A 12457-nucleotide genomic window follows, 5' to 3' on the forward strand; every position below is an offset into this window, starting at 1 on the left:
AACTGATGAACCTCGGGGTTAGCACACAGCAAAAACAGCTATGAAAGCAGGCGGTAGGTTATACTCTTTTAAGGAGCCTCCTCGCCAACCTAGATGGATTCTCATCAGCAGCGGTTCCATAAGCCAGGCCAACACAGGTCACGGTTCATCATCGCCGAGGATGACCGCTCGGGCCTTGTTGCCACTTACGTCGAACCTGGTAAGGTAAGTCGACAATTCTAGGACTCGAGTCCTACTCAGCATCGTGCAGCGTCGCGTTTGGCCTCCAATCCATCCGCTTGCGTCGCCAGAACGACTCAGCATGACTCGGGCCATCCAACGGCAGCGCGGAGCCATTGATCCTGGTAAACGGTTGCTTTTGCGCCAGGCCGCTACCTCCCCCACGATGGCTCACCAACGGCGCGGTATTCCAACAGTCTAAACCGGTTAGCAAGCAACGCCCATGTTTCCATATATTCCGTTGTGTGGTCGTGCATATGTGGTTGGCGGTTACGGCGGCGTCAATGTCTAGAATGAGACGCGCACACGCGCATTTCCATTTTCAGCACCACACTGAGCTCCCATCTGTTACACGCCGCACACAGTTCCACATCCTCCCTAGCGATTTGACTTGTGCAAGAGGGCTGCGAACCACCCAAATGCTAGATGTGGTTATTGACCATCCCCTTGTGGTCTGGCGAGCGGAATTCCAGGATACTTCCAGGATACTCGCGCTAAGCTCATTGTACGAGTGCGGCACGAATCGGCGCGGCTATCTTTCCCCCCCCTTCCCTCCCCTCCCCCCAGAGCAAGCTTGTGCCTCAGAGACGCCTTCGGCAGTCCTAACAAGTGGGCTTCCCATGTCGCATCAGAACGTCGACAACAATAAGCTGTCATGTTTAGCCCAATAGAATGAACTGGGAAGGAGGGGGGGCTAGATCTAGGTACGTTCAAGGCTCGTTAAGCTTAAGATCAGAGGCCCCGTGCCCTTTTATTCCAATCCACTTTCTCCATCCCTGCGCTCGTTCCAAGGCAAAAGGGGAAATTCTGCTAGATTATTTCCGTGTCATGGGATTTGACGGATGAATCCCGTCCCTGTGCTCGCAGGACATCAACCACCCGTTGATGTCCCTACACTGGGCTGGTTGAAGCAATTCAGAGGCGCAGCAGCGTTCCCCCTATCCAGGGCATCGGCTCATTACCGTGGCACAGAAAGAATGGCAGGTTCGTGGTTACAGCTAGATTGTCTACACCTTGTTTCCAGTTACGGTTTCGTCTAAAGATCTCAGGTCGCCGTGACGGCGGCCGTCTCCGTAAACTATCCTCGTTGCTACATGATCATCGGACTCTGTGTAAAGGCCAAGACCAGCGTTTCTCCCCACTTCGCTCGATTATCCACTGTCGTGATTCTCCCACGCTTGTTGTCTGTAATGTTCAACCCTTCTCAGATCAATGCTGAGTCTATAGTCTATTTGGATCAAAGTGAAGCTCGGCCCCTCGACATTAGTATCGATTATGCCTTCGCCAGCTATCACGGTAATCAGGCCAAGCGTGACAGTACAATATACATACCGGGGGGGGAGGTCCCCGGAGATCTTACACTTCGCATGGCCTTGATGTTTTGCATACGACGTAATAGGCAAGCTGTGATACGAACGGGGAGCTCGAGGCTATGCGTACCTCATCTGTGGCAGGCCGAGGATACATGAATCCGGTCGTACCGAAGCCACGGGAATCACTAGTGACCCGTCTGGCGTCCGATACCTCCGGACTTCCATGGGTGCATCGCTAGCCTAACTCGCCCGGTAAAGTTACGGTGCGGTTTCACAGGTGACGATTCGAACTCAGCAGTATCGCGTGATTCGCCCCATCCTCAGGCAGGATAGGTGGGCAAGGAACATCCCTTCAGACTGACGGGCGTGGATTCCCCTTTCATCGCGTGGGGACTAGAGCCCGGGGTATTCTGGTTGTGCGTCGCCACTTCGTGTTTGAAAAACGGCTGGGTGGCATGGAAGAGCAACAATGCCGATAGCACCAACACCGGACCCTCCCCCGTGTCAGGTCGATTGTCTTTCGCGTACTCCGGGGTAGCGGTTCGTAGGGTTCGAAGGTTCACGCTAATCGCGTTCATCCAGGTCGGGAGGCCGGTTCGCCCTAGAAACTGTTAGCCTTTGCATAAGGGTCTATAGAAATACAGTTGTATTTACGCTTTGTGGGCTATTATAATTAACACAGCCTTGCATTTTTACCGTCGTGAACTGTTAGGGCTCCCGGTCAAACTCTGTACCTACGAAATCACACGTAGGGATTATCCTCGTGGGAAACACAAGAGAGAAAAATGGGCGGAGGACGAGACAGCATAAAGAGGGTTCGTCTGATGTCTTCTGCGAAGATTGGACACGAATTTCCCCGCCTCAACGAATTCGATGGTGTCATAAGTCGGGTTTCCGCGCTCTCTGGTCTAGTTTTGTATCCAAGTCAAGCAATGGTATTACTCGTCAGTGAATCCGCCGCCGTATGCCTTCGGCAGGACCCTCGGTTTTAATGAATCCGTCTTCGGAGCGGGCATTTGTGTCGAAAGCCTAAGTCCGGTGGTACAATGCAGCCACACATGTACGTCTCATATCATAGCGGAACCCGGTGCGATTTTCAACGTTCTGCCTCGTAATGTCTTACGCAGCGCTTAGAATAGAGGGCTCTAGCAACCAAGCGAACGAGTATTGGGAAGAGGGCCAGCAGCCCTATTAGCCATCACTCAAGCTCCTCTTAGAGTTTCGTGACGGCGGCTGGTGGGTACACCGGTATTCGTGCAATTCGCCACGGAGTTGACGTAGCCCCGCCCCGACATCTCTTGGTAGGTATAGGTAAGACTAGACAACAAGATAGTTTTGAGATGGAATGTCAAAGTGGAATAGATGTTCTCTCCTAAATACGACGACAGGGTTCTTCCTATCGATGGGGCCACATACGAATGGGACTCATGGCCGCTCGCATATTACGGAGCATTCTAATGGGAAAGGCCGTTGGGTTGACTACACACAAACGAAGAACCACAGACATGCTGACTGAGACTACCACACGCCTACTTGATATTCGTTTGAAACATGGCGAATAAAGGCGTTCTTCCGTGGAGATTGTCCAGTGGGGACAGAAAAGAAAAGAAGGGATTTCCCAGGCAGATACGTAGACGTGTCAGAAAAGGGGCTAAAGGAGAAGGGGAATAGAGCGATGGATAGATATGGCAAACAAAGACAGAAAGACCTTGGAGGCCCCAAGGAGCGCGAGAGGAGCGTGAGATGCCCGACTGGCTGGCCAGAAGGGCAGACGGACGGCACTGTCCGTGCCGGCCGTAGACGTAGCGAGCTGCTTCCCCGCTGGACGGGCGAGATGGCAAGAAGAGGCGTCTCTGCTTATGGGAGGAAGTGACGTCTGGAAGGCCCGGCCAGACGGCCAATCAGACAGGAATCCTCCACGTCGATGGCATCACTTCTGCTCCACCGGATCCACATGAGGCTTGACGCCTTCGATCCAAACTCCCCCCCGATCGCCTCGACGCAAGGAACCCGCGACCGTCGGCCCAAGGAAACTGCGTGGCTCGCCCGCAGCGATTGCTGATAATGCCTTCTAGCGTTGTTGCAGCGGCGTCGTTGGCTGATCGTGCCCGACCGCCGATTCGCCATCCGCCTCCTGGCCGCGCGCCGACTTGTCTCTCCCCCCCCCTCCCTCTCTTATACCTATCTGCCGACTTATCTCTTTGATGTCTCATCAGCCCTAGTGTTCCATTCCGACTTATATGGTGAAGGTCAAGCCCTGCCACACAAATTCCTCATAAACAATATAATTACTGTCGCTCCTCGGCCGGTTGCCGCGCCACTCTCTTGTCTTCCCTTTCTAACCGACGCCGTGCCTGCTATACCTACGTGCCCGACTCGTGTCTCTCGCTCTTAGATGTCCTAGGCCCATCGTTCGCCTCAGTAGTCAAGCCAGGATGGCCGGCGATAGGCTAACCCCAGCAGACACGGATATGCCTGGCGGGTTTCCGGAAACACCATCCTCATCTTCCCTTCACTTACCCGTCGCTCCCGCCGCCCCCGCCGCCACTACCGCTGCTATACCGCGAGAGTTCCCGCTCGTCAGCAGGGCAACCCCCCCGTCCGTCGCACCTCGGCACGCGGGCAGTGGCATACTTCTAGAAAACCGACATAATAGGTCGGATGCCGGTTTTGCTGACGGGACTGCCGCCACCTTGAACACAGAGGACGCCAAGTCCAGTGACACCATCGCTTCCTCCTCTGGGCACACTGTTGCCGTCGCTGCTTCGCCGAGCATGGCCACTCTAGGCGAGGGCGGTCGAAGAACTGTCCAATCAGCTGTGGGCGAGTCGTCCTCCGACGAGTCCGAAGAAACAGAGATCGAGCCTCGTTTCGAACCTATTAAGTCAACGACGGGGCAAATACATGTCGAGGACGGACAAGAAGTCGAGAAGACCGAAGAGGACCTGTTCAGGGCCATATCCCGGCGGCGAAGCTCAGCCTCTCACCCCGAGTCTCGGGAAGAGCACGATGAGATCGAGCAGTTAATGTCGCGCATGTTTGGCGAAGCCCGGCAACAGCTCAGTGAAGAGGAGAAGAGTAAACACTCAGGCGTCGTATTCCGAAACCTTACGGTTAAGGGGGTTGGCCTAGGGGCCAGTCTACAACCCACCGTCGGCGACATATTTTTGGGTCTGCCGAGATTCCTCCTCAATCTCGTGAGCAAAGGCCCCAAGGTGGCCGCAGGGAAACCGCCTGTGAGGGAGCTGCTCACCAACTTCAACGGCTGCGTACGCCCCGGAGAGATGCTTCTAGTCCTTGGCCGGCCAGGGTCGGGCTGCACAACATTTCTAAAAACATTCTGCAACCAACGATCAGGGTTCCAGGATGTGGTGGGCGATGTGACATACGGCGGCGTGGATGCCAAACGCATGGCTAAGGACTTTAGAGGCGAGATTATTTACAACCCCGAAGATGACTTGCATTATGCTACGTTGACAGTCAAGCAGACCCTGACGTTTGCTCTCCGCACACGTACCCCCGGAAAGGAATCACGGATGGAGGGTGAGAGCAGAGGCGATTATGTCAGGGAATTCCTCAGGGTCGCGTCAAAGTTGCTTTGGATTGAGCATACCATGGATACCAAAGTCGGGAACGAGTATATCAGAGGTGTTTCGGGCGGCGAGCGCAAGAGGGTCAGCATCGCCGAGGCTCTCATTACCAGGGCCAGCGTCCAAGGCTGGGACAATTCAAGCAAAGGCCTCGATGCATCGACCGCTGTGGAGTATGTTCAGTCGTTGCGTGCCCTCACGAACATGGCACAGGTTTCGACCGCTGTGTCACTCTACCAAGCCGGAGAATCCCTATACGATCTTGTCGATAAAGTGTTACTGATCGACAACGGCCAATGTTTATACTTTGGTCCGTCCGACCGAGCTAAGCAGTACTTCCTTGATCTCGGGTTTGACTGCCCGGAGCGGTGGACGACTGCCGACTTCCTCACGTCTGTTACCGATCCCCACGAGCGCAGCATTAGGCCTGGGTGGGAGGACCGGATTCCGCGATCCGCCGAAGATTTTGCCAATGTTTACAGGAAGAGCGATGCCTACCGCCTAAACCTGGAGGATATGAAGGACTATGAGACTCATATCGACGAACAACAACGTTCTCGGACAGGGAACCGGTCGAGGAAGAACGAGAAAAGGAACTATACTATACCCTTCCACCAACAAGTGATAGCTCTCACTAAGCGGCAGGCTCTGGTTATGTTGGGTGACAAGGCCTCTCTCATAGGGAAATGGGGTGGTATCGTTTTTCAGGGCCTCATCGTGGGAAGTTTATTCTACAATCTCCCGGATACCTCGGCGGGTGCTTTCACTCGCGGGGGTGTGTTGTTTTTCATTCTGCTGTTCAACGCCTTGCTGGCCCTTGCTGAACAGACGGCAGCGTTCAACTCCAAGCCTATCCTCCTCAAGCACAAAAACTTCTCGTTTTACCGGCCGGCTGCGTACACCCTTGCACAGACAGTGGTGGATGTGCCTCTAGTGCTCATTCAAGTGCTGCTATTTGATATTATCATATACTGGATGGCTGGACTATCTGCCACCCCATCTCAGTTCTTCATCTCCGTGCTGATTCTGTGGTTGGTCACCATGACAACCTACGCCTTTTTCCGCGCCATTTCAGCAGTCTTCAAGACCTTGGACGATGCGACCAAGATCACCGGCGTCGCGATTCAAATCCTCATCGTCTACACCGGTTACCTAATACCACCGTCCTCGATGCACCCCTGGTTTGGCTGGCTACGATGGATCAACTGGCTCCAATATGGGTTTGAAAGCCTCATGTCGAACGAGTTCTACAACCTACAACTAGATTGTGTGCCCCCGTTCCTTGTCCCTGAGGGCCCTGGGGTCTCGTCACGATACCAATCGTGCACGTTAGCGGGATCTAGCCCTGGATCAACCGTCGTGGCCGGCGCCGCTTATATCCAACAGTCTTTTAGCTATACGCGTACCCACCTCTGGCGTAACTTTGGCTTCCTATGGGCTTTCCTCGGTTTCTTCCTAATTGTAGGGATGCTAGGCATGGAAATGATGAAGCCGAATGCCGGAGGTGCTGCCGTCACGGTGTTTAAGCGTGGGCAGGTGGCTAAGAAAGTTCAGCAGTCAATTGAGACTGCCGCCCGCACGGGTGATAAGGGCGACGAAGAATCTGGCGATGCTGGTGAGAAGTCCACACCCTCCGAACAGGGCTCCGCAGCGCGAGAAGGGAGTAGTGGAGACGCCTTGCAAAATGTGGCAAAGAACGAGACTATTTTCACGTTTCAGAACGTCAATTATACCATCCCATTCCAAGGTGGCGAGAGGAAGCTCCTGCAGAATGTGCAGGGCTATGTTAGGCCTGGTAAATTGACGGCTCTCATGGGAGCTTCTGGAGCTGGGAAGACAACCTTGTTGAATACCTTGGCGCAAAGGCAGGTCGACTTTCTTACGTTCTAAGCAGAATCCTATACTGACATCCTCTCGCTAGGACAAATTTTGGCGTCGTTGCTGGCGATTTCCTCATCGATGGCAGACCCCTTCCTAGGTCCTTCCAAAGGGCTACTGGTTTTGCGGAACAACTGGATATTCACGAGCCGACTGCGACGGTGCGCGAGGCCCTGCAGTTTTCTGCGCTCCTCCGCCAGCCGAAGGAGGTTTCGAGGAAAGAGAAGTACGAATACTGCGAGACCATCATCGAACTTTTGGAAATGCAGGATATAGCCGGAGCGACGATCGGAACTGTCGGCGAGGGTCTCAACGCAGAGCAACGCAAGAGGCTCACCATTGGTGTGGAACTGGCGTCTAAGCCGGAACTACTCATGTTTTTGGACGAACCCACGTCCGGCCTAGACTCGGGAGCAGCATTCAATATCGTGAGGTTCTTGCGGAAGCTAGCTGACGCCGGCCAAGCCATTTTGTGCACAATACATCAGCCCTCGGCGGTCCTTTTTGAGAACTTCGACGAGCTAATATTGCTCAAGTCCGGAGGTCGCGTGGTGTACGCAGGGGACCTCGGAAAGGACAGCGAAACGTTGATAGAGTATTTCGAGTTGAATGGAGGCTCAAAGTGCCCTTCGAATGCGAACCCCGCTGAATGGATGTTGGAAGTCATTGGGGCAGGAAATCCAGATTACAAAGGCCAAGACTGGGCTGACGTCTGGTTACAATCCAAGGACTATCAGGAGCAATCCAAGGAAATGGCAAGAATGATTGAACAGCGGCGAGGCATACAGCACTCGAAGAATATCCGGGACAGTCGCGAATACGCTATGCCGTTGTGGACCCAGACGGCAGCAGTTGTCAAGCGTTCGTTCATCGCCTATTGGAGAACGCCAAACTACATCATGGGCAAGATGATCCTCCACATCTTCACTGGTTTGTTCAACACATTCACGTTCTGGCGTCTCGGATCCGCTAGTATCGACATGCAATCCCGCCTCTTCTCGGTATTTATGGTGCTGACGATCTCGCCGCCATTGATTCAGCAACTTCAACCCGTCTTCCTCAACTCACGAAATATTTTCCAATCTCGCGAGAACAATGCCAAGATATACTCCTGGTTCGCCTGGACTACGGCCGCGGTACTGGTTGAAATCCCGTACGCTATTGTGGCGGGTGCTATCTACTTCAACTGCTGGTGGTGGGGAATAACAGGTTATCAGAAGTTAGGTTTCCCCTCTGGCTTCGTCTTCCTCTGCATGATGCTTTTCGAGCTGTACTATGTCGGGTTTGGCCAGGCAATCGCAGCTTTCAGTCCCAATGAGCTGCTAGCCAGTTTATTTGTACCACTCTTCTTCCTCTTCGTCGTCTCCTTTTGCGGTATTGTCGTGCCGGCGGCGCAGTTACCCACTTTCTGGCGCGAGTGGATGTACTGGCTCACCCCCTTTCATTATCTGCTTGAGGCCTTCCTGGCTACCGCGATCCACTCACAGGCCGTCGAGTGCGATTCGGGAGAGTTCGCCCGCTTTTCGGCGCCACCGGGGCAGACTTGCGAATCGTATACCCGGAGCTACGTTGCGCAAGCGGGCGGGTACGTAAATGTGGGCGTGGATGGCCTCTGCGAGTTTTGCCAGTACGCCACTGGCGATGAGTTCGGGAGACAGTTTAACGTTGAATACGGCAATATCTGGCGTGATTTCGGTATCGTCTGCGGCTTCATTGTATTCAACTACCTCGTCGTCTACGTTTCAACGTACTTGAGATTTCGAGGAAATAATCTCTTTGATGGGTTGCTAATGAAGATGAAGCGGAGACGGACATCAGAGTGAAAATCAGGACAGCGCAACGATGCTGTGTCAAGCGTCGAGGACAAATCTTGAGAGGGGCCTATAGACTAACGAGGGCATCAGAGTCTCGGTTGCGTACTGGATGGCGAGGTTTCCTAAGTAGAAGTCTCTGGAGACGGGATAGGCATGGATGGAAGATATTCAAGTTTAGGGTATCTTTGAACAAAAAGAGTATGGTTACGAAATCCTAGGGCTCCCAGACGTTTCATCAGAGCAATCCTATGTAATTCCCCGCACTACTTACTACTTCTGTCGCTCTTCGCAATGGTTAGATGCAAACGCTCTCGTTCTCTCTCGAATCCCTGCTGCCCGTCTGACTTGACTTGAGATCGAGTTGCGATCTCCTTGTCGTACACACCGGGGGGGATGACGCTGTCGAGGACAAAGTCGTCTTGGTAATGTTTATCGTGTGCAACCGCTCTCATAGCCTTCAGTCTCACGGCGTAGGTGTTAACGGCGTCCTGACCCGCGTCAGCGTCAAGATGGTTACCGTTCTGCTGTTGTGACGGTTGCCTCAGCCCGTATTGGCTATCTTCGGAGTCGCAGGAGATGCGACGATGCTGACGCGTGATGTGGACCTCTTGCGTGACGAAGATGGTGCCGAGCAAGCCGAAGCGGGCGAGTACGGGCCAGAAGGTCGGGATGGAAGCACAGATGCTGGCAAGGTCGACTTCGAGAGCGGCTAGGATGATGCTCCTGGGCCCGTACCACGTCGGATCCAAAACCGGGTGTGTGCCAGCCTTGTGCTCAACAATGCTTTGCAGGCGCCATATGCTGAGGAGGTTGACACTACGAACTCGTGGTTAGTGGTAGGAAGCACAGCAACAAGCGAGCGCTCAGCTCGCAGGGAGTATCCCGAACATACACTAGGCCGAGGAGGAGGAGAATGCCGACCCCTAACCGTTGCCTCCACGCCGTCGACCCCTTAAAGTACAACGGTACGGGGATGGCGAGCACCATAGCGTCTAAGACAGCATTGGAACCGGTGTGACCCGCGAACATCCCCGCGATTTGTGAGGGCACTTTAGAGCCGAACCCGTAACAGTGCGCCGGCTCCGCCCAGTCCCAAAAGCCGGAAACGGGGAAGCACGGGAATAAAGCGCAAAAGGAGAAGGCGGCGCCCCAGACCGCCGAGATGGCTAATCCGATCCAGCAGAGCAGCCTAGAATGGGTTCCGGGTTCGAAGATGCGGAGGTACTGCGACAAGAGGCATAGTTTCACGAGAGTTGTAGAGACAGTATAGGTGGCTAGGCATACGTAGAATTTCTGGAACTGTTGTCAGTAGTCAAAGGCATAGGTAGAAGGGAGGCAAGGAAGGGGAGGAGGGGGAGAGGGGTGCGAAGACTCAACATAGGCTTGCTTACCTTTTGAAACTCGACTATGTTGGCATAACCGATTGTCAAGATGTGCTCTCCAAAGCCGCTATTCAGGGCTGTAAGGTAGTTGGCCGTTAGCTACCGTCGTCTTCTACGGATATGGACCGAGTACCATACACAAGCATAGGAATACAGTGCCAATCGTAGCCGATATCTATCGACGTCAAATGGTTAGACGGCTTTGAAGGATCGGGCTGGCGGGCCATTGGCTTTGCTATCATCGTTGTCGAGACTACGTACTCTGAAGAGGACGACGAAAAGATCATCCCAGCCCAAGCAATCTAGCTTGATACGGGTATATATCCTCAACACCACGCATACATATGAGATAGTCTACGGCAACCGTACTTAGCCATCGGCACTCAACAGGTGACGGTTTTAAGCAGAGAACGAGAAGAAAAATGGATCTCACCATGAATGGGATTACCAAGCCGTACACGGTAGCCGGGTGGTTGAAGGACGGTTTCGGTTCGTGGGAATTGTCGTACGCCGTCATGAGCCGGATCAGCTCTGCTTCGCTACCAGCGGTCATCCTCGGGTTACTAACGAGAGGCGGCGTGAATTATGTCAGGGGAGAGGTATGCTCGTGTAGCTTCCTACGCGGCACTTTATTATATTAAGCTGGTAGCTGGGTGTCTGCATGGTAGGTGTAGCGTAGTAGAAACCGGTTCAACTTGACTACTCGCCCGCCAGCCACTGTGTCGTCGTCGTTTTCGTCGTCTTCGTCGTCGTCATAATTAAGGGACGGGAGTCGTCGGGGGAGGTGGATGGGCTATGAGAACGGCGTCCCCACGCTTTTATCCCCGCATATTCTCGTCGAAGCTTGCCGCCGGCTGGAGACATGCAGCGAGTTAAATATAAAGACGGCTGCGCCGTGCCGGTGCGCAGCGCGAGAGGACCCGGCTCGCGCCAATGCGTAGGAGGAGCGGGAGGAGGAGGAGGGGGACGAGGAGGTCCAAAGGAGCGGGTTTCGCAACTGTTCTCTCCCTGCCGGGTTTACTGCATGCCTACATGGACACAAATAGTACTACGTATAGTACCAGATATCCCCGACGTGTTCTGGGGTTGGCGCGACGTGCAGTAAGGGCGTGGGCGTTCTCATCCCTGTCCCGTCATGGCTTGTCCTCTGCACCGATGCTGGGATACAGACGCAGACTGATTCCTTCGTAGGATTCACGACGTGTAGTATTGCTAGCCGGACTGGCCTGCCAACGCTCACTGGGGAAAATACGCCACCTCAAGGAGCATCCGTCGTCCCATGTATTTCGGCGTCCCGGAAATGGCGAGCTAATAAGGAGTTAGCTAACTAAGGCGAACGAATATCGACGAAGAGGAATACGTGCTTGAGGGAAGGCCAACGCCTATCGGTCTCGTAGGAGGAGGTAGCAGCTTATAGGCATAGTTACCCGTTTATGTGCATACGTAGCGGGTAGGTCACTACCCATGGTATTACCTATATATTAGGTAGGTAGACAGACAACTTACCTGCCTAGGGCCCTTTTCTTCTTTTTCTTCTTCCTCCCCCCAAAGAGTCGACTCCCATATACTGTCATATTCTTATTGACACCTCTACTACCTCGAAGGTAGTAGATTCGGTACCTATACCTCCTGTCGCCGACTCTTGACACCATGCAACGCCCGTTCTGGTGCTATACGTATGTCAACTCTCTCTATTCCGAATTCCCGGTGCTAAGGAAACGAAACAGATAGCTTAGTACCTACCTAGGTAGGTACCTAGCAACTCTATCACAGACCAACATATAGCACTCCCCTGGTACTCTCTCGGTGTGGACAAGAAATTGTAAGGTAGTAGTACCTATATGGAAATATTCTCAACGAGAGTACGGCTCCTCGTGATACTTGGCTCCATGTCCTCAATTTAAGAAAAGCGGCAGAAAAAGCTGCAGGGGGGGGTGCAATAACACTGCACACCCAGTCTTAAGTTAGGACTGAACCACGCCATGTCTTCTGCATTTGTCGACCTCCCTTGCTGCACGTCGACTCAGTTGGGCATTATACGACCGTCGTATAGCCCGTCATATTCCGCATCCGGCCTCGAGAGACTCTGGCCCGTCGACCACGCACGCGCCCTCTGGTCCTGTGCGCGCGCGACCCTGAGGACTGGACGGGGACGATCTCGAACGGGAAATTTCCAATTTGCCGCAGAAGTTCGACGTGCCATCGGCGTGGGCGCATCCGGGTTCGCGCCTCGCGTGGGGGGTTGACGATGGCGCCGCCAT

At 53.8% G+C, this 12457-nt stretch overlaps 2 protein-coding genes across 2 annotated transcripts; one reads left to right on the forward strand and one right to left on the reverse strand.

The window, feature by feature from the left end:
* Positions 1 to 3856: 3856 nt before the first annotated feature.
* Positions 3857 to 9117, forward strand: GGS23DRAFT_490152 (ABC-2 type transporter). The gene is made up of 2 exons (XM_051514388.1): positions 3857 to 6987; positions 7044 to 9117. Exons 1-2 carry the CDS (start codon positions 3968 to 3970, stop codon positions 8821 to 8823), a joined length of 4800 nt encoding a protein of 1599 aa, XP_051372965.1. The 5' UTR covers positions 3857 to 3967; the 3' UTR covers positions 8824 to 9117.
* Positions 8951 to 10939, reverse strand: GGS23DRAFT_490118 (uncharacterized protein). The gene is made up of 6 exons (XM_051514387.1): positions 10630 to 10939; positions 10458 to 10550; positions 10335 to 10371; positions 10206 to 10273; positions 9707 to 10107; positions 8951 to 9630 (listed from the first exon to the last, which is right to left on the reverse strand). Exons 1-6 carry the CDS (start codon positions 10747 to 10749, stop codon positions 9078 to 9080), a joined length of 1272 nt encoding a protein of 423 aa, XP_051372966.1. The 5' UTR covers positions 10750 to 10939; the 3' UTR covers positions 8951 to 9077.
* Between the last annotated feature and the right edge of the window lie 1518 nt (positions 10940 to 12457).

This window comes from Durotheca rogersii (assembly GCF_024521655.1).
Source record: "Durotheca rogersii strain YMJ 92031201 chromosome Unknown GGS23scaffold_7, whole genome shotgun sequence".
In the NCBI taxonomy this organism is placed as follows: domain Eukaryota; kingdom Fungi; phylum Ascomycota; class Sordariomycetes; order Xylariales; family Xylariaceae; genus Durotheca; species Durotheca rogersii.

Excerpts from the sequence above, each read along its gene's own strand:
- GGS23DRAFT_490152 (XM_051514388.1), top strand. The coding sequence starts at position 3,968 with ATGGCCGGCGATAGGCTAACCCCAGCAGACACGGATATGCCTGGCGGG. Across the intron at positions 6,988-7,043 it reads TTGAATACCTTGGCGCAAAG|GACAAATTTTGGCGTCGTTG; the intron begins GCAGGTCGACTT and ends TCCTCTCGCTAG.
- GGS23DRAFT_490118 (XM_051514387.1), bottom strand. The coding sequence starts at position 10,749 with ATGACCGCTGGTAGCGAAGCAGAGCTGATCCGGCTCATGACGGCGTAC. Across the intron at positions 10,372-10,457 it reads TTTTCGTCGTCCTCTTCAGA|ATATCGGCTACGATTGGCAC; the intron begins GTACGTAGTCTC and ends TGACGTCGATAG. Across the intron at positions 10,274-10,334 it reads CACTGTATTCCTATGCTTGT|CCCTGAATAGCGGCTTTGGA; the intron begins GTATGGTACTCG and ends ACTACCTTACAG.